Source organism: Chrysochloris asiatica, unplaced genomic scaffold, assembly GCF_000296735.1.
Source record: "Chrysochloris asiatica unplaced genomic scaffold, ChrAsi1.0 scaffold00067, whole genome shotgun sequence".
NCBI classification, from domain to species: domain Eukaryota; kingdom Metazoa; phylum Chordata; class Mammalia; order Afrosoricida; family Chrysochloridae; genus Chrysochloris; species Chrysochloris asiatica.
The window spans coordinates 8,324,202-8,342,083 of NW_006408585.1; the positions used below are offsets into that span (position 1 = coordinate 8,324,202).

Below are 17,882 nucleotides of genomic sequence, written 5' to 3' on the forward strand. Positions count from 1 at the left end.
AAAAAAAAGATTATGATTCAATAGTGAGTAACTGTTATCATGACTAATCGCGACTGTCACAACTATAAAGGTAGAAATTTTGTAACAAAAATGGGAGAGTAGTTAATCTTACAGTCTAGAAACAAGATCCTAGGACCATCAAGGGAAAAGAGCACAAGTGGAGTGCAGGACTCTATCCAGAGAAGCAGCGACACCAGAGATGGAAGCAGAGATGAGGACATGAAGAGAGGGAGCAGCAGAGGACTCTACACTCATGGAAAAAGAGGGACTGAGTGCTGACAGCCAGGAGATAGGCTTGCAGAATGTGCCCTTTGGTTGTTTAAATGGTTATATATTCCTGAGTGTTTTTGTGTACATCTCCTTACCCCCGCAAAAAAACAAACAGCCAAAACCCCCAAACCCCAGAGGAAATGGAAGCAAATACTGTTAAATGATGATGCACAAAGGAGATTGTAATCATTGCATTGAAACGATGGTGTAAAGCCAATGTTCTCCCATGTAAACTATCACTCAGTTCACATTAATAATAATAATAAAAAGAACACTGTGCATCATATTGTTGACCTTAACTTCCCTGAGACTATGGGCTCTAGTCTTCAGGCCTGGTGACTGATTCCCTCAAGGTGTTTGGTGAAGCGGTTTACATAACTTTGCGCACTGTTTGTGGTATTACAGACTTGGATATGTTTACAACACATACAAATATGTTTATAGAAATATCATGTGCTAACCCTATATATGGTGTTAAACGTTCAGTTTTCATGAGTACCAGTATACTACCCTAGTTTGTTTCTGACCAACTGCTCCACTGACCCACCCACGGCATGCTGCTGCCTGCAATCAAGTGGCCAGGCTAAACACGCTGCCTTTGCCGCTTTGTTGTTCTTGTTTTCAATAACTGTTTACTACTCTGGGCAAACCACATGCTAAGGCAACCAGAGACTCACTGCTGAAAATCACCAGCACCAGAGATAATAAGAAGACTAGGAATTAAAATGAGAAACAAATACTCACGGTCTCTACTGCTTTTAAGCCGCTTCTCAAGGTACTTATTTCTTTGTCCAGCTCAGTCATGCTGTTTTAAATAGTAACATTTTAGTAACCAACATATGATGACTTAAATGTAAATATTTCTTGCTTGGAAATCCATACTAGTTTATTTAAAATTTCAAGAAATTCCTTTCTATGTTTAGATCTCATAGAGTGGTTTACCAATTGTCATAGAGTTAATTCCAACTCATGATGATGCTCAGAGCAGTCACTTCTTGTCATAGAGGCAATATTGATTCATAATGACCCCGGGTGTGTCAGAGTAGAACTGTGTTCCACAGAATTTTCAATGGCTAATTTTTCAGATATTGATCACCAGACATTTCTTCTGAGGTACATACCTCTGGGTGGACTTGAATCCTTAACCTTTCAATTAGTAGCCAGTCCCTGAATGCATTAACTGTGTATACCACTTAAGGGCTCCAAATCTCACAAAAAGACATTTTAGATTTATGGAACTTAGATATGGAACTACTAGGTCTGCAGTTCAAGCCTACCAGAGGCTCTGCAAGAGAAAGATAAGGCTTTCTGCTTCCAAGAAGATTTAAAGCTTCAGAAATCCTATACGGGGTTGCTATGAGTAGGAACCGACTACATGGCACTTAATAACAATTCAAAAATAGCAAAATCTCATGTGTGTAAAAAATATTCTATATTTCAATCTCACATAAACCTTACTTAAGCCAATTACTATATGTAGACAGATATAGGTGGAAATAAATTTCCTGCCATATTTGACTCCCTTTTAATAAAAGAAAGTCGTTTATACAAAGTCACATTCACATTGCATGTCTCCAGAATTACTTGTATCACTTTTCACTAAAGCGCTAGTAAAATGAATATTACAAGGTAATATACTTTGGATGGTGGTGGTTATGTGCCATGGAGTAGGTTCTGACTCATAGCGACCCTGTACAGGGTTTCCGAGGCTGTAAATCTTTACAGGAGCAGAAAGCCTCATCTTTCTCCCATGGAACAGCTGGTAGTTTTGAATATAGCTTAGATTTCAATTAACAATGAGTTTTCTTACAGTTGTACTGAGTAGTTTTTACTTTTGTTGTCTTTTTTTTTTTCTTTTTCTTTTTAGGGCAAAGTTTCCTGGGTTTTCCCCATAGTTCTTTCTATATGATGGCTTTTAACATTGTTGTTGTTGTGAAGTGCCATTGAGTCAGTTCCAACTCATAGTGACCCTGCATAGGGTTTATGAGGAGTGGCTGCTGGGTTTGAACAGTTGACCTTGAAGTTCAAACAGACCTTGCAGTACACAGTGCCTACCTTACAGAGCCACACCAAGACTCCTTTTAAACATTAGAGATGATCTATTTCTAACTAATTCACACGTTAACAAATTTACCAATATTGCATTTTAAAAATTTCATGCCTTACACAACACAAATGCTACAGAGGGAAAAGAAAAATTTACCTTGCTCATTATGCTTCTTAATTTCATTGCAAAAAAATGCTGTTTAAATATATGATTTTTTTTAAAGGAGGAGGGAAGAAAAAGGCAAGGAAAACTGTGTGCTCCAAGTCTTGAAACATGGTGTGAAATTTGTGGTACAAAGTTTGGCAACTTTCCATTTTATTTTTAGTTTCTTTATTTGCATAAAGACTGCTTTCCATTAAATGGTTGCCTTGGTTTCTGAGAGTGTGTGCATATGTGAAAGTTACTGGCAACAACTTTACGTATGGGGTTTCTAGTTGCTAAACCACATATTCTCATTTGACTAAGAATGCTCCTACCTGTATTTTAATACAGCCACTTTTTAAAAGTACTAATAAAACCACATTCCTTTCCTATACTCTTAATAGCTCAGAAAATGAGGTTTTGTAAAAGTTAAATATTGCATGCAACGGTATGCCAAAGGAGCTAGAACAAAAATATATTCAGAACCTTGTAACACATTTGAGTGATTTGGATAGGATTCAAACTTTACTTCATGTACCGCTCAGGGAAAAACAAACAGGACTGTCTTTATGCAATGCTAACTATAGCCATGGCTCCAGCGTGGTCCAAGTGATTTAAAACAGTTCACTGTAAGTACTTACTTTACTTTTGCTGCTTCAGGGATATCCTGCAATTCTTCATTTAGATTGAGAACCTTGGGGTATTTCTTTTCCACAATAGTTATGAGATAGTGCAAAAGGGTAATGTTCCTAGAATTAAAGAAGGGGAGAGTATTAACTTGTATTAATGTCTGTATCAGATTTATATGTTCAAGTAGTTGAACCCCCAGTAACACTATATTCCTGCATCAATTTCAAATTTAGCAAGTTCCCAAAAGGCAGGGATTTTCAAAATAAGAGGAGAAGGAAAAAGTCTATGTGGGAATCTATGTAAATATATATCAAAAGGATGCATGCATTTTCTTTAGCCCCTAAAGAGCATCCTTTACAATCTGGGTAATAGGATGAATGATGGCAGGGAGCCTGAACTAATGCTGGTGGAGGCAAGCTGAAGTCTACCTAAAGATGGGGGTGTCCCTTTTGAGTTCAGAACTAGCAGTCCTGGGTAAAGTAGAGGAGACGTAGGGATGAAGAGTTGTTTAATCCACCCAAGAGCACAGCTAGTTTCAAATCTGAAAGTACAGAAGAGCATCTCATTGATGATCATTCTTGATGGCGCTTACTTAAGGAAGGTTTCTTTTAACTATAAAATGATAACTTCTCCCCCTCCATTTAAGCTTCTATCTGCCTAATGTGTTTTGCTGACTACCTAGAAAGCTAGAATGCCCCTTCCCTTATTTCAGGGCTGAGCCTGGAAATAGGCCATGATTGTGCAATCATGTATATAATATCCTTGCAGCTGTGAATCTACTTCCTAATTTTAGCAACACTTCAGCTCCTAACTGTATAATCCTTAGTTGTTATAACAGTTGGTGGTGCCAGCTCCCTCCACAGCAGTCACAGAGCTGAACCCAGAGTGACCTGTACTGAAAAGGCCGGCGGGAGTCTGATAACACTATCTACCAGGCAAGCTGTGTTAGTCTGGTCCCTGGGTCCCTGACTCTGGGGAACATTATAATCACCTGGATCCCAGATGCCTGAGCCCACCCCAGGGGTACATTTAATTGGAATGAGGTGGGGTCAGGCATGAGGATTTTTAAAAACTCCCTTGTGATTCTTACAGCCAGGATCCAGTTCCACTAGTCTATTGAAGTAACTACAACGAGGAGGATGCAAATGCATTTCTTTAAAAACTTTTCCATGATTTGAGAAGATCTGCTAATTCACAATGCCAAGTCTCAGCACTCTCAGTTACCTCCAAATTAACTGAATCAGAATTTTCAAATGATTGTCTTTTCTCTGACAATGGAAACCCTTGTGACTCCACAGATAAAAAGCAATCTTAGTCTTCAGAGTCACCCCAAGGAGGAGCTCGCATTGTTTTAAACTACCCTGAATGCGCCCCATCTCGTCTGATCTTGGAAGCTAAGCAGGAGTCGAGCCTGGTTAATACTTGGACGGGAGACCACCTGGGAATACCTGTAGGCTTTAGAGTCCTGAGGATTAATGCGCTGCACTAAAAAGTTGGTTTGAACAGTAAGGTTGGCAGGTCATGCTCACCAGCCGCTCCTTGGAAACCCTATACAGGATTGCTATGAGTTGAACCGACTTGATGGCACTTAACAACAACGTCAATAATTTAGAATAAAAAAGAAAAAGAAATTGCCCAGCAAAGTAAAACAGTAGCCAATAATTATGACCACTTAATTTGGAGATGTTCAGCTGCATCATTCTATTTCAAATTTATTGGTCATAGTATCTATATGTGTGTCTATGTTTCTACCTACTGCTTGAGGGACAGAGTGAGGGAGAAAAATCCCAGCTGCTCTCACAAAAAAGGGCAAAGAGACTTTTCTTCATTATTTTAGAGAAAAACCTCATTATTTAGAGAACTTTTCAATGAATGTACATACAGCTTTTCTCAGTGGAGAAACGCTTAAAACCAGGTTAGATCTTCATATTGATTTGCTATCCAAATCACACCGTATTTGACTGAACACAAATTCTTGAAGAATGAATAACAACTAAACAGTCACACACAGTGGATTGTGCAGCTTTTGATTAGATTCAATTTAACAAACATTTAATGAACGATTGATCATAGCAAGGCACTGCGATTCGAATACACTGCTGTGTTTATAAGATACTGTTGATAATTTGGGGGGGGCCAATTATTCACAGGGAGAAAGATTAGACATAACTTTTAATTTATCCTTTCAAGCAGGTATTGCACTAGATAAGTTCTGTAGTAACTTCAATAAGCAAATACTTTCTCATAGAAAGTTCCAGGGGCAAGTGAGCTGGCATCATTGTTGATTTTGCTGGTTAGTGAGCGTTTCTTTTCCCTCAAACCCACATACCCAATTGAAGAGAAAAACCTTCTTTAAGAGATGGCTGCTTTCATAGGCAAACAATGCAACCTCCAAACAAAATCCATATTTTGGTAGAGATGTTCACAAACCAACAGAACAGGTGCCAAATACTTGCATGGCCAAATACCTTTCTTGGTGTGAACTGAATTGAATTATTGTTAAGTGCTGATGAGTTGGTTCCAACTCACAGTGAAACAATGCTGCCTGGTCCCGCAACATCTCATAATCATTGCTTTGATTGAACCATTGTTGAAGCCACTGTGTGAATCCATCTTCCTCTTTTACGCTGACCTTCTAACTTTACTAAACATGATGTCCTTCTCTAGTGATTAGTCCTTTCTGATAACATGTCCAGACTACATGACACCAAGTCTCTACATCCTCACTCCTATGGAACATTCTGATCGTACTTCTTCCGCGAGAGATTTGCTCATTTGAGCAATCCATGGTATAGTCAACAGTATTTGCTTTACAACCTAGAAATCCCATACGCTTCATATTCTAGTACATATCGATTGTCAGCTTGTTTCACCAAGAACTGCTCCAGGGGGGCTTTGTTTTAAACACTGTAATTCAAATAGATCCATTAATCCCTGGTCTTCCTTACCCACTGCCCAGCTTTGGAGGTGACTGAAAATAGTTGAGTCAGCCACAAAAGAGGTTTTTTGCAGAATTGCCCAACACAATAAGAAAGCTAAATGGGCCTCGTGATCCTGCCAGTCTGTGGCGTGAAATGAAATGTGACTCGAAAGTGCTTTAAAGAGCATCACGTGTTTACGTTAAAAATCAAGTGACATTGCTATCACAGAATCCCTGGATGGCACAAACTGTTATAAATTGGGCTACTAGCTAAAAGGCTGGCGGTTTGAGTCTACCCAGAGGCATTTGGAAGACAAACCTGGTGTTCCACTTCTGAAAAGTCACTGCCTTGAAAACCCTATGAAGCAGCTCTACTCTGCATACGTCAGGTGACCATGAGTTGGATTCGACTCAATGGCACCAGCCAACAACTGCTATACCCTAACAGCTGCCTCTCATTAATCCATCTCCACAAGATGCAAGAATTAAGTTTAGCCTTGCAATTTTAGCACATTGCTGGTTTCTTCAGTTACCATAACAATGTGCTCCATGACAGCTGTAGAAAATGTAGGGTAAAAGCCTCACTAATTAGGAATAATTAGAGTGAACAGTCCATAGTTGTAAGAAGAGTCCTGGTGCAGAGAAGCATACCTTTAAGAATCAATTGTGCAAGTTCCTTTGAAGTCAGTGAGAACCTCAGAGGAACAAAAGCTTTCAAAGAAACTAGAGTGAATGTGCCTAATGACCCTACCTGTTATTCACACCCAAAGCATTTCTCATCTGTGTCTACAACAAGATCTGTTCACTTTCTAGGAAGCATTTTAATGAGTCCTTGAATGAGCAGCTGAATATCAACAGTCAAAATGCATTTATACATCATATTTTTTTCCAGATAGCTCTTGGCTCCAATGTTGAAAGGGAAACAACCTAGAAATCCAATAAGCTTCATATTCTAGTAACATATCAGTTGTCAGTTTCTTTCACCAAGAAATGCTCCAGGGGGCTTTGTTTTAAATCATTGCTAACCTGGTGATTACCAGTCCAGTGCTTATCCTACAGCGCCACACCAAGACGCATACACTATACTGTTCAAAACTGGTGGTGTGCCGTGGAGTGGGTTCTGACTCATGGCGTCCCTGAATAGGGTTTCTGAGGCTGTAACTCTTTTTTTTTTTAGTTTTGAATTATTTTTTATAGAATGTGCACACAGTGTAATTATGAGATCAAACTGGCATGCCAAAGGTCCTTCAAACGAGGCTGTAAATCTTTAAAGGAGCAGAAAGTCTCATCTCGCTCCTGTGGAACAGCTGGTAGTTTTGAACTGCAGACCTTGAGGTTAGCAGGCAGATTCATAACCATTACAATACTGTAGGGTCATAATCAGGTTGTTTCTGTATCTAAAGCAAAAGCAATCTTAAAAGTGAATAAAATGGATATCTTCACAGTCAGAAATGAAATAGCATTTTCTGTGAATATTCACAAATAGAAATTTAGTAATTTGTCAGCAGAAATTTGAGTATGCACCTATACAGATCTAAGCCATAAAACTATATAAAAAATAAAATACCATCAGTATCCAGCAGAATCCATGTTTAATCTAATATATTTGACCACTTTTTCAGTAACAGGTCCCAACTAGGATAACTTTAGGCTTAGAAACTGTCTGTATATTCCTTATCTAGTAGATGCTCAAAAAATGATTGTTAATTGAATAAGTCATGAGAATGCCCTAAGAATGCAGCCTACGAGGACAAAGTCATCCAAAATCCCAAGACGCTTTTTTCACCCCTAGGCAAATTTCCAGGGGCAAGAGAAACATGGACTGTTCACTCCAGCTTACTGACAGTACACCTGTAAAGTCCTTGTGTGGGTTTGCTGTTCTTGGGCCAGTTTGATGCAATGGACACAGTGACGTAATTTCCTCTGCATTTTGAGAAAGTGAGTGTGCTCACGTACAGATGGTAATGAGTGTCTCTACTCTGGGACTCCCAGGAGAGTCAGAACCAATTCTGGACTGCTGTCACGATGTCCTTAGGAGACCGTCAAACATTGTCTCCCAGAAAGCTGTCACTCACTCTATGGTTCTCTCAAGGTCATAGGTTAGGGTTCAAAATGAAGCCTGGTTCCCATCATTCCTGCCACTGCAGAGTTCACTTGTTATTGTTGGATGTCACTGAGTAGAACTGCCCAATAATGGGGTTTTCTAGGCGGTAATTCTTGTGGAAACTGATAGCAGGTCTAGTCTTCTGTGGAAACACTGGGTTAATTCAAACTGCCAGTTTTTTGTTGTGATAAAGATGCATTGCCATTGTTGTTGTGAAGTGCCATTGAGTCGGTCCCGAACCATAGTGACCCTGTATAGGGTTTCCAAGGAGCAGCTGGTGAGCTTCAACTGCCAACCTTGCAGTTCAAATGGCTTTGCAGTCTGGTACATTAGCCCACAGTGTCATACCATTAAACGCCCTTTAATTACAACAGCCACAGAAGCAAGCCCTGCCCTATGGCCCCTCACATGAACTAACAAAGACCACCAAGATTAGTAGCTGGCTTCTCAAGAAGCTGAAGTACAATTGTCTCTCAGATTAAAATTCATTCTTATACAATCATAACTTGTTTTAACATCAGGAAATGAAAATGGCCACCCTTTTTTCAAAAACAAAATATACACTTACTTGTCAATACTGGACTTTGTGTCAGCAATCTTGTTTAGGCTAGAAATCTTGAATCCATATGCATTGCCTCTTTGGCCTTTATTCATATAATTCCCAAATGCCAAAACCACTTCTAGCAGCTGCTTCAGGGCACTGCTGCTAAATACCTCCTCAGAGCCAGAACGAATTGCTTCAAAATACAACACATAGAAATGCAAAAGTTATAACCAAGACTTTTCAGTGATATCCATTCCAAATCCACATACCTAACAACAGATATTGAAGATGTAAGATTGGGGCATCAGACTATCAAGGACAATTGTCAAAACACTTAAACCAGAAACAAAAACAAGGGGGCGGATGGGGCCAGCTAAAGTTGTGAAAATCAGTGATAAAAAATTTCCATTGCCATGGAGTTGTTTCTGACTCAAAACAACTGTGTAGGCCAGAGTAGAACTGCTTCATAGGTTTTCTTCCAAGACTGTAAATCTTCATGGGAGCAGAGAGCCCCATCTTTCTCTGGCTGAGGCTAGTGGGTGTGAACACTCAACCTTGCGGTCAGCAGTCCAACGTTGTACCCACTGTGATATCAAGAGTCCTTCTTATAATATGATGTTAGTGCTGCTGAGTCAGTATAGGGTCTGAGGAGTAGCTAGTCCTACCCCTGGTCAGTCTTCTTCTTGGTGCATTCATCAATCTTAAGCATTTAGTAGTCTGTACAACTGCATTTCTCACATTCTTTTGCAAACACTTACTTGCCTGGCATTGAGTCACATCAACTGGTTTACCGATCAAGTCCACTGACAGAAAAAGGGCCAGATTTGTTACAAGACAAAACTTCAAAGTGTCATACAAGGATCAGGGCCCCAGGGATCCCATGTTCCAGCCCAGGTTTTGTGACTGGGCTCTGCCGTTGCTTTACACACATTTCTAACACTTAAAAATGTAACAGTCTCAAAATCAAACTAGACTAAAGCCTCAAAGTTTCCCTTAGATTAATCTATTGTGACCCTGTGGCAATAAAGCTAATTACAGGTCTAATGCTAGTATGTTGTTGTTGTTACATGCTGTTGAGTCAGTTCCGATTCATAGTGACCCTGTATAGGGTTTCCAAGGCTGTATATAGTCTTTTCAGGAGCAACTGGTGAGCTCCAATACGGGCCTTGTGATTTACAGCTCAGTGCTTCCTCACCAATGGCCGATATGGTAAAAAGCCTAACACTGCAGAGGAACCCAGTCTGCTCTGAGCTCCAGAGGCCAGCCCTGACCAGACCACCGTGCCAATGGCTGACCGAAGTAGTTTTCCATCAGAATTTCAAAAGCTCTCAAGAGAAAAATCGCGAAAGGGGTCATGTTTAGTATATGCACATAAAATGCGCTTGCAAAATGGCATTTAAAGCAAACATCATTTCCAACCTAGGCAGCTAGACTTTACCTTCCACTTTTGGTTTAACTTCAGCCACACGCTCTGCAAACTTCTTTTTGAAGTACAGTGATTGCAACCTTTGTTGATAATGATTGATTCTGTAAGAACAAACACAGATAATCATTGTTCATTTTCATACAAATGTAGAGACACAGAGGCAGAGGCACCCGGGAGTTCTCCCCTCACCTTCACCCTCCCACACACAAGCAGCTCTCCAGCCCACAGGTGTACAGGTGCGCAGCCAACTTTACCTGGAGAGCCACTTCCATCCATCTGTGGAATTCAGGTGATTGCAGCCGAGCCCCCATCTCCCAACCGCTGACCTTGCGGTTTAAACTGACCTTGTGGTCGAGTGCTTATCCTACAATGCCACACCAGGACAAGCAACTAGAGATGACTAGGTCATCCTGTCTTCTGAAGACCCCCATGGTAAGTTGCTCCGTGTTGCTGAGGGGGTTCCAGAAGGCATTTTTATCCAAGCCTTCTGAAACAATGCCTAACCTGTCCTATGGTGGAGGTTTCTGTCCATTAGGGATTGGTCTGTCCTCCAGAACTAATAGAGTTAGTCTGAGATCCCAGATTTGCATCTCATTGTTGTTGTTGTTAAGAGCTGTTGAGTTGGTTCCGACCCCTAGAGACCCTATACAGGGTTTCTGAGGAGTGGCTGGTGAGCTTGAACTGCTGACCTTGCTGTTCAAACCAACTTTGCAGTCCAGCGCATTAACCCACAGCATCATTTCTTGTCCAGAGAATGAAGAGACTACCTCCCTAACTAACAATCTGCCTGGCAAGGTAGCTGGGACAATTAAATGGGATGATACCTGCAAAGATCTAGAAATTTATTAAGTGGCAATGACAACAAGTAGCCCTCTATTTGTGGACACACAGGGATGCTTGGTGCATGATTCGAAATTTCAAAACTATCCTTTGTCTACAGTAGCACATATAACTGTACGTTGAGATGTAACAATAAAAAAATAAGAGCCGATGTGGAAGAAATGAAATGAGAGATGTGCTCACCTCAGCTTGACCTTTGGTACTCAGGAGAAGAATTTTGCTTAAAGGTTGACGGAGAGTTTCTATAGCATCGGCTCTTCTCTACACCCGGAATGGCAAACAGACCCAACTGTCATGCCAGACCCAATTACTGAGCAGTGACTGCCTGCAGAGCTTTCTGGAGAAGGACTCAGAAACCTGCCAAGGTTCCATGAGGAAGAGTGGCATGACTGATTAATGATGTCTGCAATTGTCAGGTGTCATGATTTGACACCCTACCTGCAGCTGTTCAGTGATGTGGGCTCTGAGGTGGGCATTGCCTGAATCCATTAAAAAAATTTTTTTATGACAACCTTGAGATGCCAAGGTACTAGGAGACGTGAGATAATGTCCCAAGAAATCAAAGTGATAAGGAGAATAACATGGGAACCAGAACAAAAGTGTTCATCAGGTCATTGGTGTGGCACTTTAGGAAAAGCATGGGACTACAAACAAAGTCAAACCCATCAGCCATTCCTCAGAAACCCTATACATGGTTGCTATGAGTCGGAACTGACTCAACGGCACTTAACAACAACAACAACAACAACAAAGCCAAATCACATCAGCCTAAGAGGTCCAGAGAGATAGTTGTGAAGAAACCCTAACCCGGCTCACTCACAGGCAGGGACCCAGATAAACAAAACTATTGAATTCCATACAGGTCAGACTTGAGAAGACTTTTGCATTTTGCTGTTAGTGATGTTTGCTGTTGGTTACTGTTGATTCAATTCCAACTCATGGCAACCCTATGTTTGCAGAGAACAGCATTCCACAGAGTTTTCAGAGCTGTGATCTTTTAGAACCTGACTTCCAGTCTTACATCAAAGGCACCTCAGGGAGGGTTTGAACTGCTAACCAATTTAACAGTCCACTTCTTAACCATGTGCACCACTGGGCACAGTGGTTAAAATACTAGGCTGCTAACTGAAAAGTCAGCCATTTGAACCCACTGGAAGTATCTCCATGGGATCAAGATGTGGTATTCTGCATCAGTAAAGATTTACAACCTTGGAAACCCTACAGGGAATTCTACACTGTGTCCTAAAGGGTAGCTATGAGTCATAATCGAAATGATCCTGAGTTTTTTTTAGGGGCCCTTTTTAGAATCTTAAAAGTCTTCAAGTTAATTGTCCCAGACATCCCCTTGAAATAAAGTTTCACTTCTCTAGACAGGTAAGTGGCATTTTCCTGCTGTGTTTTCAAACTCACCGACTCATCTCAAAAAGGAATCTGTCAGCCTTGGCCATCCGATCCAGTTCATGTTTATGTTCCTCCAAAAGATCAATGTCACTTTTTTCAGGAACAAATTTCAAAAGCTAAAAAGTACACACAAATATTAGTACTGAAGTTTATTAACTTCAATTCCTGCAGTAATTTTTCACTCTTTCAGTTAGTTTGTCCCAAGATGAAGTCTTATTGTTCAACGTACACAGTCTACTCACAGGTGTTGCAAGTATACAATCGACATGATTAAGACTTTCTATTGTAACTTGAAACAGCTAAATGGATGTAAGAGTTTTTTCTGGCACCTTTTTGTTGAATGTTGCCTCTCAAATCAGAATTATGGAAGTTCATTACCAGGACACGTTTTTGCCTAGACCCTTAGAGAGGACTTGAAGATAAGATAATTTAGTTCAGTCCTCTCATTCTAGATGATAAAACTGAGGCCTAGAGAGATTAAAAAGTAAGTTGGGCAGAAACAGAACCTAGCTAGGTCTCTTGACTGCTGAGGCTCTGCTTTTTCGATTACATCACGCTGAAATGAGTAATCTTATGCATATGTTCCATTTGATTCGCTTATTTGTTCAGCTAATGTATTTCCATCTCCCTTTTTTAAGTTCCATACTAGAGTTGGAATGGATGATAAGGATCTGAAGTTTTTGTTTCCATAATGTATTGTATTGTGTATGAAACATAGGAGAAATAGCAACAATGCAGAAAGTTGAAGAGGTACTTCTGTAGATTTACCAATTCCTCTGAAGGTACAAAACTGTTTCTATGTGTGCACATGCCTGTGCCTCATGCTATTTTTGAAATTTTTTTGTAGATTTTTTTTTTAAACACAGTGAGCCCCTGACTTCTGAGAACTTCCCTATAACATGATGCAAGCAATGGGTGGTCCACTTTGTATTGTAGCTGTCTACTGGGTTTTACTGAGGGAACACAGAACATCTATGACAGGCAGTTAATCTGGTTGCCACCAGCAGAAAAAGAGAACTGGAATTATAGGGAAGGAGGTGAGTGGCAAGAAGTTGGAAATATATTCCAAGGAGATCTGGACTGCAAAGTACAGTATTTGATGTTGTTTTTAGGTGCCATCGAGTCAGTACCGACTCCCAGTGACCCTACACACAACAAAACAAAACATTGCCCAGTCCTGCGCTAACCTCACAATCGTTGCTACATTTGAGCCCATTGCTGCTGTCACTGTGCCAATTCATCTCATTGGAGGTCTTCCTCTTTTTCTCTAACCTTTCACTTTATCAAACATGATCTTCTTCTCCAGGAACTGGTCCCTCCTGATACTATGTCTGAAGTATGAGAGACGAAATCTGGTCATCCTGGCTTCCAAGGAGCCTTCTGACTGTACTTCTTGCAACACAGATTTATTTGTTCTTTTAGCAGTCCTTGGTACTTTTAATATTTAGACCTTTAGACAGGTGAAAAAGTAGGGTAACAGGTTGGTGCATAGGGAGGAGCCAGGCTAGGTTGTAGTAAGAAATGAGGCGGGAGAAGTAGTCACCCAGATAAAGAAATACAGACTTTATCTGGGGGACACTATTAGGTTGCTGACTGTAAGGTCAGCAGTCCAAAGCCATCAGCCACTCCTTGGAAGAAAGATGAGGCTATCTGCTTCCATAGAGATGTGCAGTCTCAGAAATTTGACGTGATGGGTGACATAAAAGAAGTTGCAGATGAGATCTGAGACAACAAGTACACAGAAAGTAATGGGGAACACTCAGGAAGAGATGCTTAGGGAGTTGAGTGTGTGAAATACTAGCAAGAGAACCAAGTAGTGATTTCTAGAAAAGACAATTGTGGATAAATGGGTCTGAAGTCCTGAAGAGATCTGTATGGAAGACAACATATTAGTGTTGGCTGTGAAAGGCACATGACTGAATGCATGGATGTAAGATACGTAGGGGAACTGTCAAGAAGGAAATAGCAGGACGATGGGAGAAGCTAGCATGTAAGGTATGGGAAAAGGAGAAGAGGAACTTTCAAAAGAAAGAATGGGTTGCCAGAGAGGCCTTTGTGGAATCACAGAGTCAAGGAAGAAAGCATTTCCTCATGGGAAATAGTCAACAGTGTCGAACGTCACCAAGAATCAAGGAAGGTAAGGGCGGTGAAGTCTCTGCTGGCATTGGCAACAAGGAGTTGTGAGTGTCCTTAGTGAAAGTAGCTTTTGGGAAGTGAAGATGACAGACTGCCGTGGGCTGAGGAAAAGTGAAGAGGAAGTGAGGGTGGACAAACTTTCAGGAACTTTGGCTGTGTTAGGGAAGAGAGAGAGGAAGTAGCTAGTTGGTGGGATGAGTGCAAGGTGTGTGTGTGTGAGTGTGTGTGCGCACATGAGCATCTATGCACCACCTTGCAGTCTAGTGCCTTATTCTGCAGTGCTACACTAGGACTCCATTAATTCCTTACTACACAGCAAAAGGCATGTGGTAAAGGCTCTGTCCTCTTAAAGGAGAGAGAGGGCAAAGATTGTGTGGGAAGCTTTAAGAGAAGAATGAAGACCTATGCAATCACCAGGGAATAAGGAGAAAGGTAGGCATTCAAAACAAGAGTAGTATGTTCCTCTCATTTGTAGGGGCAACCGCCTCCAGAATCCCAAACAAACCAAACCCGATGTCATCGAGTCCATTCCAACTCATGACAACCCCATGTGCAACAGAGCAGAACTGCTCAGTACAATTTATGATGGCTATAATCCCACAAAAAGTAGGTCACTAGACCTTTCTTCTGTGCCTCTGATGGGTGGACTTGAACCACCAATCTTTGGGTTAGTAGTTGAGGGCAGACTGTTTGTACCACCCGAGAACCTAGACAGAGAAAATAGCAACAACTAAAAGGAGCAGGAAGGAGCTCTGGTAGCGTAGTGGTTACGAATTGGGCTGTGTACTGCAAGGTCAGCAGTTCGAAACTACCAGTTGTTCCATGGGAGAAAGATGAGGCTTTCTGCTCTCGTAAAGATTTACAATCTTGGAAACACTGTACAGGATCGCTATTAGTTGGAATCGACTCCATGGCACATAACAACTCCATGGCACATAACAACAACAACAACAACAAAAGGCGCAGGAGAGGAAAGAATGAATGCAGCCCTAAGTCAAACCACTAGTAGGAGTAAGGAGATACTGACTCTAATATTTGTCTGGAAAGAGACTTGTATGGAAGAAACGAAACTGAAGAAGAACATTAAAATGGAGGGAAAGAAAAGAGTGTGGGAGATGATCAGAGAGTGAAACACACAGAGAATTATCAGGAGAGATCAGGTCTTGGCAAGAGTTTGCTTCAGTAGACCGATTTTCTTACATATGTTTATTTGAAGTACATTCTATTTGCACTGAAAGCTCTTTTGGCAGGATTTTAAAATCCTTTCCCTCAAGGAGGAATTTTGCTGGATGCAATTTCACAGTAAACAGATCATGTGTAATTTAAACATAGGCCCTTGTCCATAGGGCTGAAGAACTAAGGACTAAACCAGCGCCACGCACAGTTCTTCACTCTGGATGAGCAACATCTGCACCAGCAGCTAGGATGCGGGTCACCTACGAACCAGAACTGGGGTGGAGGGCAGTGGGACTCCACACTTTCAGGGCAGAGACCTTCTTTGGGTAGTAAACGGCAAGGGAAGGGAGAGTGTGTGAAGTAACTGTAAACACCCTAGAGCAATGTGTAGGTTTAAACCACTCAGACACAGGACATCTGAACTTTGCACATAGCCATTAAGTATTTTGAAAACGAAATAAAAAATTTAAAGGACAACATGGAAGCTTTTCCCACTGCTAAGTGTCAAGCTTCTCCCAACTGAGAGGCTTCCAAACGAGGTGTGGTGAACATGCACACAACACATCATTCATTCTTTTTTCAGGTCTAAAGCCCTTCAGCATAGTGAGATCCGTGGAAAATATACATGTAGATGAGCAAACACTCTGCCCCGTGCAGCAGAGGATATCCTTTCAATCTGCTCTTGGGAGCTGAGCAAGGAGGTCTAGTGACCACTACAGTGGGTTAAGCATTTGGGCCACTAACCAGAAGGTTGGTAGATGGAAACCACAAACTGCTCCTTGGGAAAAAGATGAGATAATCCACCTCTGTAAAGATCTACAGTTTCAGAAACCCTACAAGCAGTTCGACTCTGTCCTGTAGAGCGGCTGTGACTCAGAATTGATTTGATGGCTGTGGGTGGGTGAATGAGAGCGGAGCACATCCACAGATGAAACCTCAAGTTCAGCAAGAAATCATGATTGCTTGTGACAAGAGGAACCTGGATCTCACAAACACAGACATCTTGATTTGAACCACTTAAAATAGGATTTGGTTCCAAGGACAATGGAAGAGAAAGATAGAGCAGTCTTATGGAATTCCAAGAGGCCCACCTCAAAGTATAGAAAAATTCAGAATCGGACTAAGGGGTATAGGGACAGAGAGAGAATATCTGCAAATTCAACAACATGGTCATTTGGGGGAAAACTGAACCAAACTGCTGAACACCACATGACCTAGCCAGAGTGGTAAAGAGAGCATGCTGTAGAAGTACTACCGGAAGAGGCATTTAGCATTGTTACTTTGCCACAGACAATACAACAATAGCCATATGCATAGACAAGCATGAGTACCATCTGCTGGTGAAACTGTCTGCTTGCTGGCCTTGGCATTTGGATCTTTTGGCATTTATGACACTACAGGGTGTAATACAACTTATAGACACAAGGTTTAACCCCAAGAATTTTACAGTCCACAGTGCCTTATCTCACACGTGAGGATCTGAATGTAGAGGACAGTGCTGGATGTTTTGTGGTTGTGAGAATAGTGAGCCAAGACACCACTCTTGGTGCATTAAGCACAGAGTAGTAAATCAGTTTATGTAGCATAGTCTGTGATCTTAGAGCACTAGTGAGATTCTAGATATTCCAGGAAATGTAGATTTCCTACTACTAACTCACAATGAAGATCAAAGACCACAGCCTTCAGTATGGATTGCATCTCAATGTCAAGAAAACAAAAATCCTCACCCCTGGACCAATAAACAATATTTTTATCAATGGAGAAAAGATTGAAGTTGTCTAGGATTTCATTCTTCTTGGATCAACTATAAAAATTCACGGAAGAAGCAGTCAAGAAATTAAACAACGTATTGCATTAGGCAAATCTGCTGCACAAGACTTTTTAAAGTGTTGAAGAGCAAAGATGTCAGCTTAAGGACTAAGGTGCACCTGACCCAAGCTATGGTATTTTCAATAACCTCACATGCATGCAAAAGCTGGACAGTGAATAAGGAAGACCGTAGAAGAATTGATGCACTTGAGTTATGGTGTTGCAGGAGAATATTGAAAGTGCCATGGGCTGCCAAAAGAACCAACAGATCTGTGTTGGAAGAATGCTGTCAGAGCGCTCATTGGAGGCCAGGATTGCCAGACTTCATCTCTCATATTTTGGACAATTTGTCAGGAGAAACCAGTTGCTGGAGAAGGATATCATGTTTCGTAAGGTGGAGGGTCAGAGAAAAAGAGTAAGACCCCCAGTGAGATGGAT

At 41.1% G+C, this 17,882-nt stretch overlaps 1 protein-coding gene across 2 annotated transcripts in view; it reads right to left on the reverse strand.

Annotated features, from left to right (window-relative positions):
- Window positions 1–17,882, reverse strand: part of DAAM1 (dishevelled associated activator of morphogenesis 1) — a 229,885-nt gene that overhangs the window by 11,873 nt on the left and 200,130 nt on the right. For both annotated transcript variants that reach the window (XM_006864597.1, XM_006864598.1), the window contains 5 exons: window positions 12,333–12,439; window positions 10,095–10,183; window positions 8,681–8,849; window positions 3,100–3,207; window positions 1,015–1,075 (listed from right to left, as the gene is read on the reverse strand). In XM_006864597.1, coding sequence (XP_006864659.1) covers window positions 1,015–1,075; window positions 3,100–3,207; window positions 8,681–8,849; window positions 10,095–10,183; window positions 12,333–12,439 — 534 coding nt within the window. The remainder of the gene's footprint in view (window positions 1–1,014; window positions 1,076–3,099; window positions 3,208–8,680; window positions 8,850–10,094; window positions 10,184–12,332; window positions 12,440–17,882) is intronic.